At 44.7% G+C, this 17,421-nt stretch overlaps 3 protein-coding genes across 3 annotated transcripts in view; 2 read left to right on the forward strand and 1 right to left on the reverse strand.

Moving 5' to 3' along the window:
* The window catches only part of LOC122713040 (headcase protein), a 143,414-nt gene that overhangs the window by 85,150 nt on the left and 40,843 nt on the right, over window positions 1–17,421 (reverse strand). The gene's annotated exons all lie outside the window — the stretch shown is intronic.
* Window positions 5,408–6,250, forward strand: LOC122713042 (venom serine protease inhibitor). Its single transcript, XM_043933177.1, has 3 exons — window positions 5,408–5,528; window positions 5,790–5,917; window positions 5,987–6,250. Exons 1-3 carry the CDS (start codon window positions 5,483–5,485, stop codon window positions 6,104–6,106), a joined length of 294 nt encoding a protein of 97 aa, XP_043789112.1. The 5' UTR covers window positions 5,408–5,482; the 3' UTR covers window positions 6,107–6,250.
* On the forward strand, window positions 6,686–7,229 carry LOC122713043 (cysteine-rich venom protein 1-like). The gene is made up of 3 exons (XM_043933178.1): window positions 6,686–6,740; window positions 6,889–7,022; window positions 7,101–7,229. Exons 1-3 carry the CDS (start codon window positions 6,695–6,697, stop codon window positions 7,206–7,208), a joined length of 288 nt encoding a protein of 95 aa, XP_043789113.1. The 5' UTR covers window positions 6,686–6,694; the 3' UTR covers window positions 7,209–7,229.

A 17,421-nucleotide genomic window follows, 5' to 3' on the forward strand; every position in this document is an offset into this window, starting at 1 on the left:
CACAATGTTTACGCGAAAAAGTCCGTTATACAGAGCTCGTTCGAAACAAAAAGAGATTCTAGAGATTAAAATTCTATTGCACAAAGATATCACACAACATTTATCTTTCGAATTATTCTTGCTAATTCGCTCTTCTCGCTTCATTTTACGCAAAAATTAATATAGCGTGTTAGTAGATTTTGCCAGACGGAAAAGGCGGAAAAAAATATCCCCTCCTCTCTACCATTAAAAATGACTCCACAACTCCACAAGAATACATTATTATTCCCACCAACGACTAACAAACGTTCGTATAATTGGCGTAACGTTGCTCGGATTACTAGTTTAAATAATATATAACTCGGCTAGAATTATTCAGTTACAAGTACGCTTCGTACATAAATATTTAAACGTGGAGATCAGATGATCATAGAGTTTGGGTACTTCGATTCAGAGAATTCAATTGATGAAATACAAATGATCCAAATATATACGACCCAAATATATATGATCCATGTATGGATGATTCATCTTGAATGACTCTGGCTGAGATAGGGCTCCTCGAGGAGTTCAGATATAACCGAAATTATCCAAGTTCGAATAACAAAGATAATTCCGACTACTAGAGAGGGAGGGATTCAAGTATGACAAGATTTCGAATATCTATATATATATATTCCAACAAATAAAGTTCTTCCGCACGAAATAACTCTCTATCGAAATTTCCGCCCGCCACTTTCGTACTTATCTCGATCTCTAAAAATCTTATTGCTTAAATTTTTATTTGCGCGAACACCCGATAGACACGCACCACTTCGCGCGTATTGCGTTTCTCCCCTCTCTCTCTCTCTCTCTCTCCTCGTTCCCTTGGCTGGCAGCAAACAACTTACATAATACCGTATATTTATCCACCGGCACGAGTTTACTGCACTACCGACACCGTTCTCAACTCTGTCTTTCTCGTCTCGTAGTTCCGCCACACGCAGCGAGGGGAAAAGCGCGAGCGTGGCCGAGCATACGTGTTCATTACGTAGCCCTGGAGCAGTCGGTCGACCGGGGAAAACACGTGACGCGTCGACGTCTCATTAAGAAACGACGCCGGCGTTCGTTCGTTCGTTCGTTCGTTCTTTTCGACCCGGCCACGCAGAGCCCCGTCACGAAGGGAGAGATTATTTATCGACGCGTGTTCGTCCACGAGAAACACGTCTAATTATCTTGGATAACGTGATTTGTGGTATTCGAGTATCTTTGTTCACGAGAGAACGAGATATTTCGATCGTCACGATATTGCTTCGAACGAAAAAATTCGCTTTACGGCTCGAACGCAGATGAGTATCACGTATCACGATGATTTATATCAAACTTTTCTTCCCAACGATTTCCGCTTCGATTATAATCGTATTGTCTCTCTCTCTCTCTCTCTCTCTCTCTCTCGTACCAGAGATGTATTTATTTATATTTATCTCGAGATTCAATTTCATTGTACGTAAAATATCGTTTTACGATTATCGATATCTTAACAATATTACATCCACGACGTATTCGTCGATAATCTTTCTCGTCGACGTTCCATCTAACGGGCAAACCTCCATTTTTAAAAAAACAACCTCCTTGATCGAGACGTACACGTTAAACGTCTCCTCTCGAATATCCGTTCCTCGTCCACGATATTCACAGAGCCTCCGTCGCTCTATTATTCCAACCACGCGTACGACTCTCTACGGCTCGTTTGGAACGTAGCGAAATTCCAACCGGCGAGTATATCCAGTGGATCTCAAAAAGCTCTATTCCATCGGGCTCCGTCTTTATCGAGTGGATCGAGCGCGTACGCATTCCTATCGCGTATCGCTGACAACAAGATAAATCCCCCCCTCGAGTCTAGGGGGAGGGGAGGAGGCGTGTTATCGCCTCCTCACGAAGTTGCAAGCGCTCGTGCGAAGACACGCGCGCAAGATAAGAGCGCCAAGCGGGCGCTGAGAATAGACGAGAGACGGTAAACAAGCGTCGATGCCAGACGATAGCGCGCGCAACCTAGCCCAAGAAAAACCCGATTGTCGGGCTATAACGTTTCCGATACGACGCAGAAGCGCGAGTGTTTACACGTCGCGGCGCGGACGTTTCCATTCGTGGCGTGGTAGAGGAGGGAATCGTAGATACACGGGCCGCGACGAGGTCGTTCGGGCATGGAGGGAGGGGGAAAAACTACGTTTGTTTTCGCTACCGAACGCTGCTACTGTTGTGGATTCTAATTGGAGATTTGGAGAAGATAAGAGAAGCCCAAACGTGCACGTTTGAAACGCGTGCAGATTCACAGAACGTTTGACGGGTTCAATGAAATATTATGAAACGATTGTGTGATTTTTCATGAATTTATATAATAATATTTGCCGATAAGAAGAGGTATCGAGTATAGAGGAATACGTGTGGAGGAAAATTTATGGAATTTGCGTGTCGATTAAAAGACGTGAAATATTCGAGGGAGATTATTTTATGCATTGTGATTTTTATGAATTAGAAATTAGGCGGAGGAAGTTGTAAGGTTAGTTTTAGTTGCGATAGTTCGAGTCTATCGACTGCACAGCAGTTTTATTAGCGGAGAATCGAAACGTTACGTAAGAATCTACGGAACGCATTTGATATGCAAAAATATCCAAGAAATTGTATATACATATATTACGATTCTTATGAATTTAACATATTTGAAGCTATAAAAAAAAAAAAAAAAAAAAATGTTGAAATGTTATTCAATGATGCAAAGTCCGTCGAGTTTTATCGACGAGTTGTTGGAAAATTTAAATATTATACAAGAATCTACGGAACGCACACTATACGAAATTTTTAGACGGTAAAACAGATCGCTTGAACGCAGTTTCACGTGAAAATTGAAATTTGCATGATTCTTATTCGCGATCATCGTAAGAAACATAGAAAGAACGGTGCGAACAACGTGCGACGGAGCACGTGCAAGGAGGACGAGTAACATCGGCGGAGTAGAATTGATTTGTCTTCCACGAGAGGAGAACACACGAAGTCTCCTCTCTCCGCCACGAATCGGCCAATTATTCGACGCGAAAGACTCGTTATCCAATTTGGCTAACAAGGAGAACGATTGAACCGTCCGCCTCCTATTTTAACGAGCTTCTGGATGTCGCGAGCACACCGCGTTATATCTTTAACCCCCTTTTTCGACCCGTTCAACATTCGCATCCTGGCCAGGAAGATAGTTGGAAAATTCGCATGGAATAATTTGAAAATCGTACGAGACTCGCTTAATTTGAAATCGAAATAAAAATATAAACTACGAAAGAGAGACGATCAATGCCGATCGTTTACATTTTACACTCTATAAATTCAACGATTCTCGACATCCCCGCGACCAGATATTCAAACCGATCGTTTTCGATATTTATTCCGCTCGAGGTAGCCGAGGCCGGCCGAAACGACGTCTTGGTTGCGGCGCAAAAGAACGAAAAGCCGGCCTCTCACTCACAATGATTCACGGAACACGAGAATGAGGAGGATGTTGTGTATATATAAAGGGAGGCCACGGTCCATCACGTAGAGGATGCGCGCGCGCGCGCGTAGCCACGTAGCCGGTTTATTGCGAGCAAGTTCATAAGAACGTGACGTAACAGATAACGTGACACGACACCGTTTTCTCAAATGGATCGCGCGGGACAATTCGCGTGGGCTATCTTCCCTCGTTGACGAGGTGTAATACAACCTCGTCCAAGATCGCCCTGCTAATCGCGCAACTAGAAAAGCGCGATGGAAAAACCAGTCCTCTCCACCTTCACGCGGAGTCACGATAACGCGGGGGAGAGAGGAGGAAACGGGGGAGAACGGATTCTCTTAATGACATAAATACGCGACCTTTTCACGGTTCAACGCGCTTCTGGGTTACGCTCAACCGTGAACTTTATACCCCCGCGAGATACGCTCCGAGGAACTGCTATCTCTGGGTCGATGGGAAAGTTGCTGGTGAATTCCTTTTCCCCCGTATCTGTCATTCCGTTTCTTTTCTAGGCACTCGATATTCCTTGTTCTCGCTCAATTCGGAAGATTTTAATTTAAATTAGAAATCGAGGAAGGAAAACACGACTCCTTTCCTCTTGCACACCTTGAAACATGATATATACAACATGTAATAAGAAAAAACGATTATTGGAATCAAAATTGAAAGAAACAAAAAAAGATAAAAATTTTTTCCCTATTTTCCTAGATTCCCTCGACTATATCTTATATTCCTCGGAACACATGACACGAAGAAGAAAAAGCGATAATTATAAATATAGGGAGAAAGAAATTCCAGAAATGAAAGGAAAATTTCAACTCGAGGAGGGTAGTACGAGTTGACGAGGTCGGGGTCAGCACGTCGCAGAAGAGGCGATCGTCCGATAAGCGATAACGAGAGTACAACAAACCAACGATCCATCCACCAATCAGAATCTACACATCGGAGTGAAACGGATAAACGATAGACTCGTAGGGGATACGTATCGTTGCTTTATCACAGAGTCGGTCGCCAGCTACACGCAACACACAGACACACACACACACACATATATATATATATATGTAGTCATAGATGAGAAAGAGGGGGAAGAGCATCGAGCGGCGTGTGTATCGGTGAGCAGGCGCGTGCTGGTTGGCTGGCGCGTAAGAATAGAGCTAGTAAATAGCTCGGCCGGCTCGAACGATATTACTAACCTAGCCCAACGGTGTTACGACACAAGCCGACCGAGTCGACCCTGACGCAAAAGTAGCAGCGCGCGCGCTAACCTAGCCTAGCCTAGCCTAGCCTAGGAGCTCGAGAAGCGGTCGTTGACTGATTATTTTATGCGCTCGATGCAAGTGCGCTACACAACTCTGTGTGTCGATTCCGACTCGCCAAATCGGACCCCGATTCGTATATTTCGTTTCGCGTAACGACACCCACTGAATTGAATTTTGTATGCAAAGAAACGCATTTTAAATGTTATAACGTTTCGCGTGACGAGTTCGATTTTTGTTCGTAAAAATATTCCTTCTTGAAATTAGGGGATATTTGGAGATAATTTTTTGTGGTAGAGAAATAAAGTAAAAAACAATGTAAGTTGATGGTTATCGACACGAAATTATCGATACAATTTTTCGAATGTTTAAGATATAAGAAAACAATGATGTTTCCATTTCGTAAAAACGTACGAAGAAGATTGTCGAGGAAATTGCTCGATGATAAAAATACGACGAGGAATCGGTGAAATTTTGAGTTAATTTGAACGTATTTAGTTTCGATCGTTTTAAAATTATTACGCGAGTCAAGGTTAAATTTTTATCGAATTTTTATTTATTATTATTTATTATTTATTATCGCTTTTAACAATTATCTTCAAGGACTATAGATAATTTAACGTATATATAACGTACATATATCGGGTTTAAAAAATTCGAAAACATTAGAATTTTGACATTAGAAGTGGAAACATTGTTCAGGAAACAGGAAACAAAAAAAAGAATAATCATGTTTCGATACATTTCCGTCTATGTTCTCGTTGCTATAGTCATTTGTAAGTATTCTTCGCTCGAGTTAATGATAAAAAAAAAAAGGCATTAAATTAATTACCCTCGAGAAATTAGATTTCTTTGTAAGATAAACAAAATTTTACTCGTTTCCTGCAACTGCAAGATAAAAATATAATAAAAATTGGACTTCAACTTTCGACGAGAAAAACATGCACGAAATTTAGATTTAGATTTATACCAGACGAAAGAAATTATTGCAACACTTTACAAAAATTAACTTCAAATTTGATGCTTTCTATGTACAGATATCGATGCGAAGGTTTTCCCAATATGCGGACAGAATGAAAAACCGAACATATGCGGAGAAGGTATCTGCCCACCAACTTGCTGTAATCCAAAGATGGAATCGTGTTTCCTACTAGGTTTAGGACCTGTAAGTATTCGATTAATTATCTTACCACAAAATTCATTATACATAATACAACGAATAAACTTATTTCAGGTTTGCACATGGTCTACGACAGGAGGTTGTCGATGCGTTAACGGCACCGTTAGAAACGAAAATAATAATTGTGTACCGCTTTCAGAATGTCCACCTGAGATTTGCTCTTCGAACGAATAACGAACTTCAACGATGTTAATCTATATATCTATGTCTACATCTATATCAGAAAAGTAGAAGATAAATAGAAGATCCTTGTATAGCCATCATTGTCCATTGTAGAAAATAAGTCTTGTGTCAAATAAAGAGACTGTAATAGCTGAATAAAGAGTGTTCTTAATATTTGTTTTCCAATATTTGTAAGATAAAAAAAGAAATAATAATAAAAAAAGGAAAAAAGATGTTTTCTTGTCTTTTCTTCTCTCTCTTTTCCATTCTTTTCTTTTTCCCTTTAAATGTTAAATCGGTTTTCTATCCGCTGGTATCCTCTAGAAGAGAAACGCTATAAATTCTGAATTGATTTGAATACACAGAACAAGTAAGTAAGACATTACATAAATAACGATCACATGAGTCAAGTATTTTCAAATCCTTATATTTATCGTGTATCGTGCATGCTATCTTCACGATACCAGAAAATACACGCGATGCAACACGAAAAGTTGGGTATAAAAATCGAGAATGTTTAAAAGACTCGACGTTAAAAGAGGAAACGAGAAGAAGTTCGAGAGTTGAACTAATACTACTTTCGAAGAAAAACACGTCGCCATGTCACGATACATCGTGTGCATATTTATCGTTACGATTCTTGTTCGTGAGTATTCTAATTTCTCTGCAAATCGATACACAATGAATTATTAGTATAACGACAAAAAATCCCACAAAAAATAAATAAGAAAATTTGTTGATTTTTTTTTCTATAACTCCAAGATTAATTTGTTAAGATTTTCCTCAATGTATAGATATTAAAGGGCAATCGAAGGTGACGGGAAAAGATATAAAGTGCGAAAAGAACGAAGAAATGAACGTGTGTGGAAAATTGTGCGAGGCAACTTGCAACAACCCAAACTCGGATTTCGAACTTTGCCCTCCGATCGTGAGTCTTTCTGGAAAATTAAATTATCCAATCGTCGCAGGATTCGTGTTCTAAAATTAAACTACGAATAAATTTCAGCCATGCAACTCGGAAATCACGAGAGATTGTCGATGCACGTACGGTACTGTGAGAAACGAAAAGACCAAGGCTTGCATACCGCTCTCAAAATGTCCCAACATTCTTTAGAAATCGAGTCGATAACGTCAAATTGTACAAACAAATAAAGAATATTTTTACCATACACCTTCTAACACTTGTTACATAACAATAGATTAAAAAGAAAACTGTTTTCTCGATCTCTCATCTACGTGATAATGAACGAACAAGTAAAGTGTTCGTAAGAACTACTGTTGACGTAGATCTACGGTTAGATAAGAGCTTAAAATTTCGAAAAATTAACGGACAATGAAATGCAAATGTCTATATATTCAAGCGATCCCTGTTTTCCAACAATTTTATATGGTAATTTTATAATGGTATTTGTACAAACTCATGTTTTCGAAAAATTAAACGTAATTATTAAATTAACAAGAATATTATACAGAATAGGAAAATTGTAAACAAGGAAGGGAAATTTCCGTATTCGTTCATAATACTTCTGTTCTTTTAGATTTTATCTATTTAAATGATGTTTGTTTATGTTTGAACCTGTGTTGCAACAATCGTTACCTAAGAATTCGACACATCGAGTTAATAATAAAAATTAAATAAACAAAATATCGATAATTTCCCGTTAACGAAGATAATAATTAGCGAACACGTATAAATAATGTAAGAGTAATATGATCATTGGATTATAATTGGATTATAATTGAAGTATAAAAATCGATAACAATATCTTGAAAAAAATATCAAAGTCTCGATAATTAATACTCGTGTAACACATATCGGAATTATTAGAAATGTCTTCAATAACGATAAGCTACACGAAGAAATGAAAAAAATATTCTTAGCATTTTCTAATCGATTCATTGCATTTCTAATCATTCCTATATCAATTCGCGCAAGTTTTTTTATTTATAAATCGCTATCGTATCTGTCCGACAAAGGCAACCGACCACTACTCCACTACGCGCTAACGCTTCAGAGTCTGCATCTTTATAAAGCCGCGCACAATTTTTAATTCTGGCAACAATCGAGCGGACAAACTCGCCGCTAATGCCTCCATTGTTACTTCTTTCTCTCCGTGAAACCCGGCAAACAATAGGATTATGCCTCTCTTTTCCGGTAATTTTTCTCGAAGCATGCGCACACCGGGTCGAGAATCGGGATGACGACGATTGCTGCTTTTCGCGATTGCATCCTAACGAATCGTGGGATGATACTCGAAGCGTATAAATGCGATTCGAGGGAATCGCGGGTGACAAAGAATTCTATTCTACAAATGGATCCATTGCAATTTTCAAGGCTTCGAGTTGTCTCTCTCTTTCTCTCCGTAGCGGTGAATAGATCCACGCAAGCTCTGTCGCGATAATCTCGTGCTCTATCTCGTGATAAGTTGGATTTCGCTTACAAATATATCCACATGACACACGATTATTGACCGTAACGAAAAAAATACACGAGTTAGATACGAGTTGGATACACCGCGATACTGGTTTTTCCGCGCTACAATGTGTTGCAATTGCGTCAAACCGATCTCGAAGCTAATTATTTTCGCGATCATAGGCGAAATTCGCGAGATTTAGCGGCGTAAAACAATGCCCGATTATCCGGCCGGCTGATTGTTCGCAGCTCGATTCGCAGGTATTGGCAAAGAGGTTGAAGAAACGTCAGAATTCCACGAACGAGCTACCTCAACGCCCACGAGCACCTTTTTGGCCCGCACCGAAACAGGAATTCTAATTCGAGAACCGCGTTTAACACGTCCGGCAACCGGGCAGCAACGGCGCTTGCTAATTTATCCTACCAAGTGAAAACCAAGAATTCGCCGGCCTCTTCTGTTCCCAAACACGAGAATTTCTCTGAAACGGTGAAATTTCGAAACAGACGGAAACCGTCCGCGTGTTTTTTACGATTGAAATAGATAAGAATTAGGAACACGGAATTATTCTCCACTGAGCGAAGACAAAAAAATTGGAGAAAGCGATGCAACGATAAAGAGGATACGAGAGAATTCCGTGGCGAAAGTCGTGTAAACCCCGGAGATTCGGGATCTACATCCACGGACTCGAACGTCCTAAAAGGATTTCCTTTATTTCTTTTCAACGTTCACTGCGACAGAATTCGCGATAAAAAGAGAAGATCTATTACGCACAGCATTATTACGTGAAATATTGCCTGGAATAAAACTTCTGACAGGAAACGTACAGTTCAAAGAAATTTTGTAAGCGTAAAATCGTTACTCGATTTAAGGATCCCTCTGCATAGAAGAGCAAAGGTGGTGCGTTGAAAAGTTCACAATTTCAGAAGAAATATATAACGCGGATCAGGGAGGAGCTGGCGCCGTAAAACGGTTGGCCGGGTGCACGTGGCTAGGTCGAAATAAATTCCGACCTAAGTACGCGAAAAGTTTTAATGGGCCCGCGGTATTTACAGGGGGACAGGAGGAGACTTCCATCGCCCTTCTTTATTCCATGGAATTTATGACGCGGCCACGTTAACGGTGCGCCTGGCCTCTCTTTCTCGCCGAGAATACGCGCGTCGTCACAAATGCAAATGCCGGCCAGAGGTCTTAATGGCTCACCTTAAAACTCGCAACGAGGTAAGCTCCGATTTCTAACTCGAACTCGAGCTTTTGTCTCTCCGTACGGTTCGAGTAAGTAATAAGAGCAAGAGTAGAGACGTTATTGAGGAGACACGTATCACATATTGTCAATCTTAAGACGATTCTTCTATCTACTGTATTTACATTTGGATGCACTCAACGCTTGGACTGCATTTATCTGCTTTCCGTTTGCCAGCCAAGACCAAAGTGCCTGACCGACTATGCTTTAAAGCAGAGATTCTCAAATCGTAGGTGTGTCACACGCTAGGGACACAAAAATAAATTCCCCTATCTCTATAGGGGAATTATATATCTTTACTTTACTTCGATCCTTGACGGTTTATTTCTCATGGCTAATCGTTTCGTTCGCGACATCGAGCAAAAATCGAGCAATAATTACTTAATTATTAAAATTATCGATCGAAATCTCGCCTCGGGATTTCACGCGCGAGTAAAACTACGTTGATGGTGGCGTATTCGCATAATCGGATTCCAGTCACTTTGGCGGCAGTTCATTCAATATCGAGAAAGCTTGGCCGCGAAACAAAATCGCGAAGACGAGTTGTAGCTCGCGAAGAAATTCTTGGCAACCGAGGCGACACCTGATTCGCGTCACGTCCAACTGACCTGCGTCAATGTTTCCGCCTCGGGCACGCGATTTGAAAATACACACGATGCGTGAGAATTTGCCGTGTCGCCACGTTAATAAACACGTAGTAGTAGCAGTAATAGTAGTAATAGCTCGAGTGCCTAGTTCGGAATCAAACGGATATTATAGCACACTTCGAAAATGACAATGTGAGCTAAGAATCACGGCGCCATGCAAACTAGGAGGGGGACGTGGAAATGCCGAGTCTCGAAATACCAAGTTTTATTTTTATTTATCAGGTGGAGAGATGCCAAGTTACTCGACTTACTCCTCTTCCTCTTCGAAGCAGAATCCTTCCTTTTATCGAATAACGAGATTTTCTTTTTTTTTTTTTCCCCTCCCCATCATTCCTTGTTGACCCACCCTGTGTGTACAAAGAAACAGAAGAACAAGATATTCAAAGGAATAAGCGCGCGCTTTTGTACCGAGCTCGAAAGCTTTATTCTTCTGCCGCGATACCTTCGAAAAACGTCTGCACAAACATTTGCCGGGGAAACAAATCCTGTTTCGTCGATGCGTGGTCGTTTACGCGCAACGTTCAATCGTGATACGCGGCCGTTCCTTTTAAGGTTGTTTCGCGGAAAACGCAAGATTGCAGAAACATAAAACACGGGTTTTGCCTTTAGCGCGCGGCCATCTCCTCCTTTGAGCTAGCAACCGCTTTCTCCAACACAATCTTTTCTCCCCTCCGCTTGTGTATTCTCGCACGACGATTCCACCTGAAAAACAAACTCATCCCTTTTCCACTCGCGAATTTTCCCTTTAACCCTATCCCGAACAAATATTCGAGGATATTCGAGGATATTCGAGGCGAAGAAGAGGAAGAAGAACCTCGAGGAGGGAAGAAGAATTAACGTACAACAAATGAAGAAATAAATGATAAAAACGACCACGATAAAACTGTTGGAGGCTGTTATTCCGCCTCCTTGGATCTCTCTCTGTCTCTCTCTCTCTCTCTCTCTTTCTTCGCCGACCCTTTTCTCCGTGCAAAAGTGACAAAACGCCGCGATTAAGAGGAGCCTCGCGAGGGTCCCAACCGGATGGCTGATGACACGCCCGAGACCTCTTTCGAATTAACCAACCAGAGTGAGGGGGGGCCGTTTTTCAGCTTGACCGTGACTCCGTTTTCCACGGATTCTACGCGTGTTCCATCCCCCATCCCCCTGTTCTCTCTTTTTTTCTTTTTCTTTTTCATTTCCTCTTTGACGCCGGGTGTCGCTTTCGGCGCCGTTCTTCGGCGACTTCTTTCCCCGAGAAAGAACGCGTTTCAACGTTCGTTCATCTTCCCTTTCGTGTCACGCCAACCTTATTCAAAGTTTAAACGACGCTCGTACCTCGTGTCATTTCGGTGACGATCTTTCACACCGTCTCGTTTCACGTGACACCGTAGTACTACGTATACTCCGGATAAAATATTCCTCTTAAAACCCCCTTAAATGTTAACATATTTCACGCGATACGTACACCTTTTTTTGTTCACGAAACTAACATTTTTAAATATATTTTTTTTTTATCTCTAATCCCTCATTCTAGAGACTAGAGAATCCAACGTTCAAAAAGCAGCATGACCCAGTGGAGGGGGAGGGTGAACACCGACGATCGTTCCGATAAACGATAACCCATCCATATCCGGGATCACTCGCGGCAATTACTTAACGCCTTAAAGACGAACCAAGGCGAGGCTGGTTCCTCTCGTTCCTCCTCCCAGTTTGCATGTAAAGCGGCCGTAAACGACTCGTCTCGCTCCTCAACCCCTCCCGTTTCTCCCTCATCGTTGCAGGGTTAGAGGCCTCCTCCCTCTCTCTCTCTCTCTCTACGTGCCACCACATCCCTCTCACGACTTATCCGTGGAAGAGAGAGAGAGAGAGAGGCCGATTAAAAGCGACTTACGCCTCGATGTTCGGATTATCTTGCACGCTGATACCGAACTCGCGCTCCCCGCAGGGACAAAGCGGCGCGATCGTTATCGAGCAATCGACCACCAACGGTCGCACCAGGAAACGAGCTCACGGTACACGCGAGATGTCTGCCCAAGATATCGATCTAACGCGCGGATCTATGCGCGCACACACACACAGAGACATATATATATATGTATTGGAGAAGAAGAGAGAAGAAGAGAGAAGAAGAAAAAGAGAAAAAGAAAGGGGGTCTGTTTCATTCGCACGAAGGTTACTTTGGCACGAGAGATTTCTTCTTGGATATTTTCCTGCCGCTAGTTGCACAGAGTGTTGCTCGCTAACAGTCCTCTCTACGAGGACGTAATTTAAATATGAAGAGAGGAGAAGGAAATTTGTGGACAGCGAGTTAGGCGAGGTCGGGTACGCCGCTGGGCATCCGATAGTGGAAATTTATGTGGGTCGTGATCGAAAGGCGGATGAAAGGGGAGGGAGGGAGTGAAATTCAATGGCGAGATAGATCTAATCGTGAACACGGCTTCCGCGACTCGTGTTTCACCGCTCGGTGCGACGATAAAAGCTCGCGCGCGGGGACAGCCCTCGTAAATTTTCTTTTCGGAACCTACGTTTCCGGAGATCGAGATTGGTACGCGGAGAAAATCGTTCCCTGATCTCCTTATCCCACGATTTCGGCCGATGCCTTTCCTTTGACAAATTCTTTTAAATTAGTCGATCCTGGTCTCGACTCGATCGACTCTCTTTGTCGACCGATCGACAACATTTTACCACGACGAAATTCGCATCAATTTCTTTCCATCGTGGCAATAAGAAATGGCCGGACAACGAGTATCTCTGAGTGAAAGAGAGGCCCGTGTCCTATATGTATCCTCCTATCCGAGACGACGAGCATTTTAATATGACGGAATCCTCTTATACCCCCCTCCTCCTCCTCTTTACAAAAAGTTTAATATACCCGGTGTTGTCCTGCACTCCTCTCCATCCCCTCGAGAACGTTCACCGTCCTCGAAGAATAAGGAAAGGAAGAAGAGGCGCGGGTGTGCTTAAACCTTGAAAACTTTCCCCATGGCAAAACGGCAATAAGCCATCCTCCTCTCTCGATGATCCCATCCCCGGCAAAGCCTCCTATAAATCTTCATTACGGTATGCCACGGGAATCGCGATAGGAGAGAACCGGTAAGAGATCCGATAAAATCGTTGCGGAGGCGTCTCTCTCTCTCCAACGATGATAGATCGAGACCACCGCAAGATTTTCGAGGGGTGTACAAGGGGTTGGGATCGCGCAACCCTCCCCTCCATCTAGCTCTGATCCATCGAGCTAGAGAGAAGTTGGATCGAAACGTCGAGACGAAGTGGCGAGGCAACGTTCTCGCAACGACTTCGACTCGCAAAGCCGAAATTCAGTCGAGGATGAGATTTGGTGGGAAAAGAGGGATGGAGGGAGGGAGAAGTAAGCCGCAAAAAACGCATCCCTCCCTTTTCTCGCGCTCCTCCTCTCCACGATGCTAGTCCACCTTGTCTTGTTCGCGCACCTTTCCTCTTCCTGACTCGTGCCAAGTTGGCATCCGAAGTTCGCGTTACGCAACCCCCCCCCCCTCTCCGGGTGGTTGAGAAGACCAACCATCCATCCGTTCTTTGCCCCGAGAAAAGCCAACGATCTCCTCTCTCTTGGCTCGGCCCAATCTCTCCTCTTCGAGGACGAGTAATACACGACACGGCTCGGCTCGACGAGTCACGTTGCATGCACGTGTAACACAACATACCACTTTATTTATTCGTGAAACAATTTTTTTCTATTTTTCTTTCTTTCTTTCTTCTTCCTCGTTGCCAGATAGAAACGAACGGAGGAAATCGAATGGCGAATATGATTCGATGACCGGCAGAGGAAGAGTGGATTATTATTTTTAGCAGAGTATTTATAAATTCTCGAGCGTGTTCCGACACTAGCGTGCGCGACGAGGAGGTGCACCGCTACGTAATCGTAGTTCAAGAACCGACGCATATATCTGTCGCGAGATATATATATATATATAAAGATACGTTCTCCGTTCTTGATCTATTATCGAAAATTGAGAGGATGTTCGAAGAGTAAAGAATAGGAGGTACGGTTCGTTTTCTCAATTTCCTAGAATTCGTATGGACGAAACACATAATAACAACACCTGGACAATTCGTGGATCCTTCACGATCTATACAAAATTCCACTTCTTCCTTCGAAGCCTGAAAAAGCCTTCAAGTTCGAGCTCCAAAAACTTCCAAGAGGGAGAGAAAGTAAGTATGCGAGAGAAAAAGAATCGAAAGCGGTGAGAATCGCCATTTGCAACGGGGCTCGCCGACTAATCAGCTCCCCAAACAGAGACCTAATCTTCCCCCCTTGGATCGGGGCGACGCGGATGGAACACGGAGAAGGCGGAGGATCGAAACATCCCCTCGATGTACGAGCGTGTTTGACGCGGCGGCCTATCATAGGATAGACTCCGCTCGAGCGAGCGGCCGCGTGCGAACGCTTCCACCAATTACGTCAACCCTTTCGCGGCGAAGGGAATAATCTGACGAGACACGAGAGGTTTTAATCAATCTCTCTCTCTCTCTCTCTCTCTCGATTCGCGCGGAGGAAAGAAAATTCGCAGAAGAAGAAAAGAAAAAAATCAACGCTTCCTTTGTACACGGATTATCCTTCGTATCCGAAAAGATACATCCAAGATGTATCCGTTCAAAGGAGAGATCGCAACCGACTCGGGGAATGTCCGAAACACGTTGGTTGGGGCGAACGTTGACGAGAGAGGGAGGGGTTGGTTGGTTGGTTGTCGGCCCTGAGGGGGTGTGGAAAAGAGAAAAGGAGCGGCGCGAAAAGGAGTCGGTGGACGGGGGGAGCGCGGGTAAACGGGCAGACATCGCGGGTCTGGAGCTCATACATCAACTTAATGCTCGGTTGACGTCCCGCAGGCGTGCGGTGCAACGCTCCCTCGGTACACGGCGACGACAAACCGAAGGGACACAGGCAGAGGGAGGGAGAGGGGGCGTTATGCACAATGGCTTCCGGTTCTTTGGAGAGAAAGGAGAGGAGATATCCTCGTGACGTCAGGGCGTAGGTTCGGGCGAGGCGGCGTGTCCTTTTGTGGCCGCGTGCACGGGCAAACGATGCACCCGTGGCGGGGAGAAACACGGGAAGAGATGCGCAGCCCGCTGGCAATCGCGAAGGGCGGAGAGGGGGAGAGAGAGAGAGAGGGAGAGAGGGAAAGGGGGGAGGACGACGACATTGTGCCCTAATCACGCTATTGTCTGGCCGTTGATAGTTGACGTTCCGCCGGCAGCCCGCGTCGAGAATGACGGAAAGGACGAGAACCTGACCGCGACGAACGGGGTGGAAGAAGCTCGCGTGGGCGAACAGGACGAGGGATCGTGGGAGGAAATGGGAGGATTGGAAGGAGGGAGGGTTGTCGCCTGATTTTCGGGCTGGACCCGGCCGTTTATACCAACAAAGGGGTAAAATTGCTCCGGAGGGCTGCGTTTCTGATTACGAGGATGGAACGAGGAAGACGTCCCGCGTAAGGGGAGGAAAAGAAGGGAATTTGAAACTCGCCCGTGGAAAACGGCCCAGAGAGAAGGAATTCGATCGATGATAATTTGTCTCGACTTTGCGAGGGGGAAGAACAACGTGGCCGCCGCGCGAGGGGTGGATGGAGTTCGCCGTGAAAGTCATTACTTAAGATACGGCCGGTTGGGAAAAAAGATCCGACACACGTTCGCTCACACTCTGGTGCCACACCCCTCGATTACGGTGGTTGCGTGGGTGGAGAATGGCGGGTGCGCGGCCACAGAGGCCGTACGACGACAAGTTAGTCAGAGGAAGAGAGTCAGAGGAAGAGAGAGAGAAAGAAAGAAAGAAGGAAGAAAGGAAGGATCTTAAAGTCCGTATCGAGGCAGGCTTTAAACTTTCTCCGGATACGACTTTACCTATCTCTCTGGACACAGAGGTAACAACTTCAAACGGACTATTTCCACGTCCCCTTCGTCGAAGGGAATCCGCTTCGTCGTAATCCAGTTCGTTTGTTAGCCTCGCGTGTTACGGGCTTCTCCCCTCTTCCCTTCCCTCCCCCGTATGTGCTCTTTCTATTTCGCACGATAGAGATATTTTTCACGGCACACAACTCGATAATAAACCGTTTCCCTTGCTCCGGGAAAGGGAAAGGCCTCCTCTCCCACCGAGGACTCCAACTACTCGTGATATTAATAGGGATGCAACGCGAGGATACGGACAATCGCTGGATCCGGCGAAGAAGCCGGATCGAGATCCTCTCTTTATAAGGCGGCGTTGTCCCGCTGTGCGACTCAATTCCGAGCGAATATGGTAATATGGACGTGTCTTCTCTTCTCTTACTCCGAGAAGAACCGGTACCGCGTCGCGACTCGTTTTCGGGGTCGATAACATTCGACCGATAAGAGAGAAGTTGAACGTGCGGAATAAACAACGCTGAAAGAGAGAGAGAGAGAGGAAAAGAGAACGATATCAAAACGTTTCGTTTCCGCAAAGCACAATGATTTCGATCTCTCCGTTCGAAATGGGTTATGAGGACCCGGCGTACGTACGATCCCGATGGTAGGACGCGAGAGCCGGTGGCGCATTCCCGGAGGAAAGAATTCGGGAGGGGAAAAGAGACGCGCGGAAGAGGCGACGGGCGCATCACGGGGTTGGCACGGCGATGGGGGAGGAGGGTAGGTAGATCCCCGGTCGAGAGTCGCCGGGACGTCTGCCGCGGCGGCGTTGGATCATCGGGGAAAGTTGGCGACGTGAGCCAAGTCAAGGCCGCGGCGGCGGCGGGAGAGCGTTGCAGCGGCGTCGGTGCTCCACAACCCCTTCTTCCCTTTCCTTCCTTCCTTCCTTCCTTCCCTTTCCTTCCTTTCTCTCCGCCTCGCATCGTATCTTCGAGAAACAACCCCACTCTCTTCCCCGTTTCTGCTAGGGATCAGCCTGGGACCCGAGAGGGAGGGGGTTGGAAGGGGTAGGCCGTGTCTGTGCTGCAGCGACGGTCGATAGAATTGTCTGCGCACATGCGCAGCCAAAGGTTCGTCAGCTGCGCCATTGATTCCCACCCCGACCACCACCCCTTCCCCTCCCGCGCACGG

This window comes from Apis laboriosa, unplaced genomic scaffold (assembly GCF_014066325.1).
Source record: "Apis laboriosa isolate Shangri-la unplaced genomic scaffold, ASM1406632v1 scaffold21_cov150, whole genome shotgun sequence".
NCBI classification, from domain to species: domain Eukaryota; kingdom Metazoa; phylum Arthropoda; class Insecta; order Hymenoptera; family Apidae; genus Apis; species Apis laboriosa.

What these genes read in the sequence shown, in the direction of transcription:
- LOC122713042 (XM_043933177.1), top strand. Translation starts at nt 5,483, where the DNA reads ATGTTTCGATACATTTCCGTCTATGTTCTCGTTGCTATAGTCATTT. An exon ending in TCTCGTTGCTATAGTCATTT is followed by an intron (nt 5,529 to 5,789) that starts GTAAGTATTCTT and finishes TTCTATGTACAG; the next exon opens with ATATCGATGCGAAGGTTTTC. An exon ending in TCCTACTAGGTTTAGGACCT is followed by an intron (nt 5,918 to 5,986) that starts GTAAGTATTCGA and finishes AACTTATTTCAG; the next exon opens with GTTTGCACATGGTCTACGAC.
- LOC122713043 (XM_043933178.1), top strand. Translation starts at nt 6,695, where the DNA reads ATGTCACGATACATCGTGTGCATATTTATCGTTACGATTCTTGTTC. An exon ending in TATCGTTACGATTCTTGTTC is followed by an intron (nt 6,741 to 6,888) that starts GTGAGTATTCTA and finishes CTCAATGTATAG; the next exon opens with ATATTAAAGGGCAATCGAAG. An exon ending in TCGAACTTTGCCCTCCGATC is followed by an intron (nt 7,023 to 7,100) that starts GTGAGTCTTTCT and finishes AATAAATTTCAG; the next exon opens with CCATGCAACTCGGAAATCAC.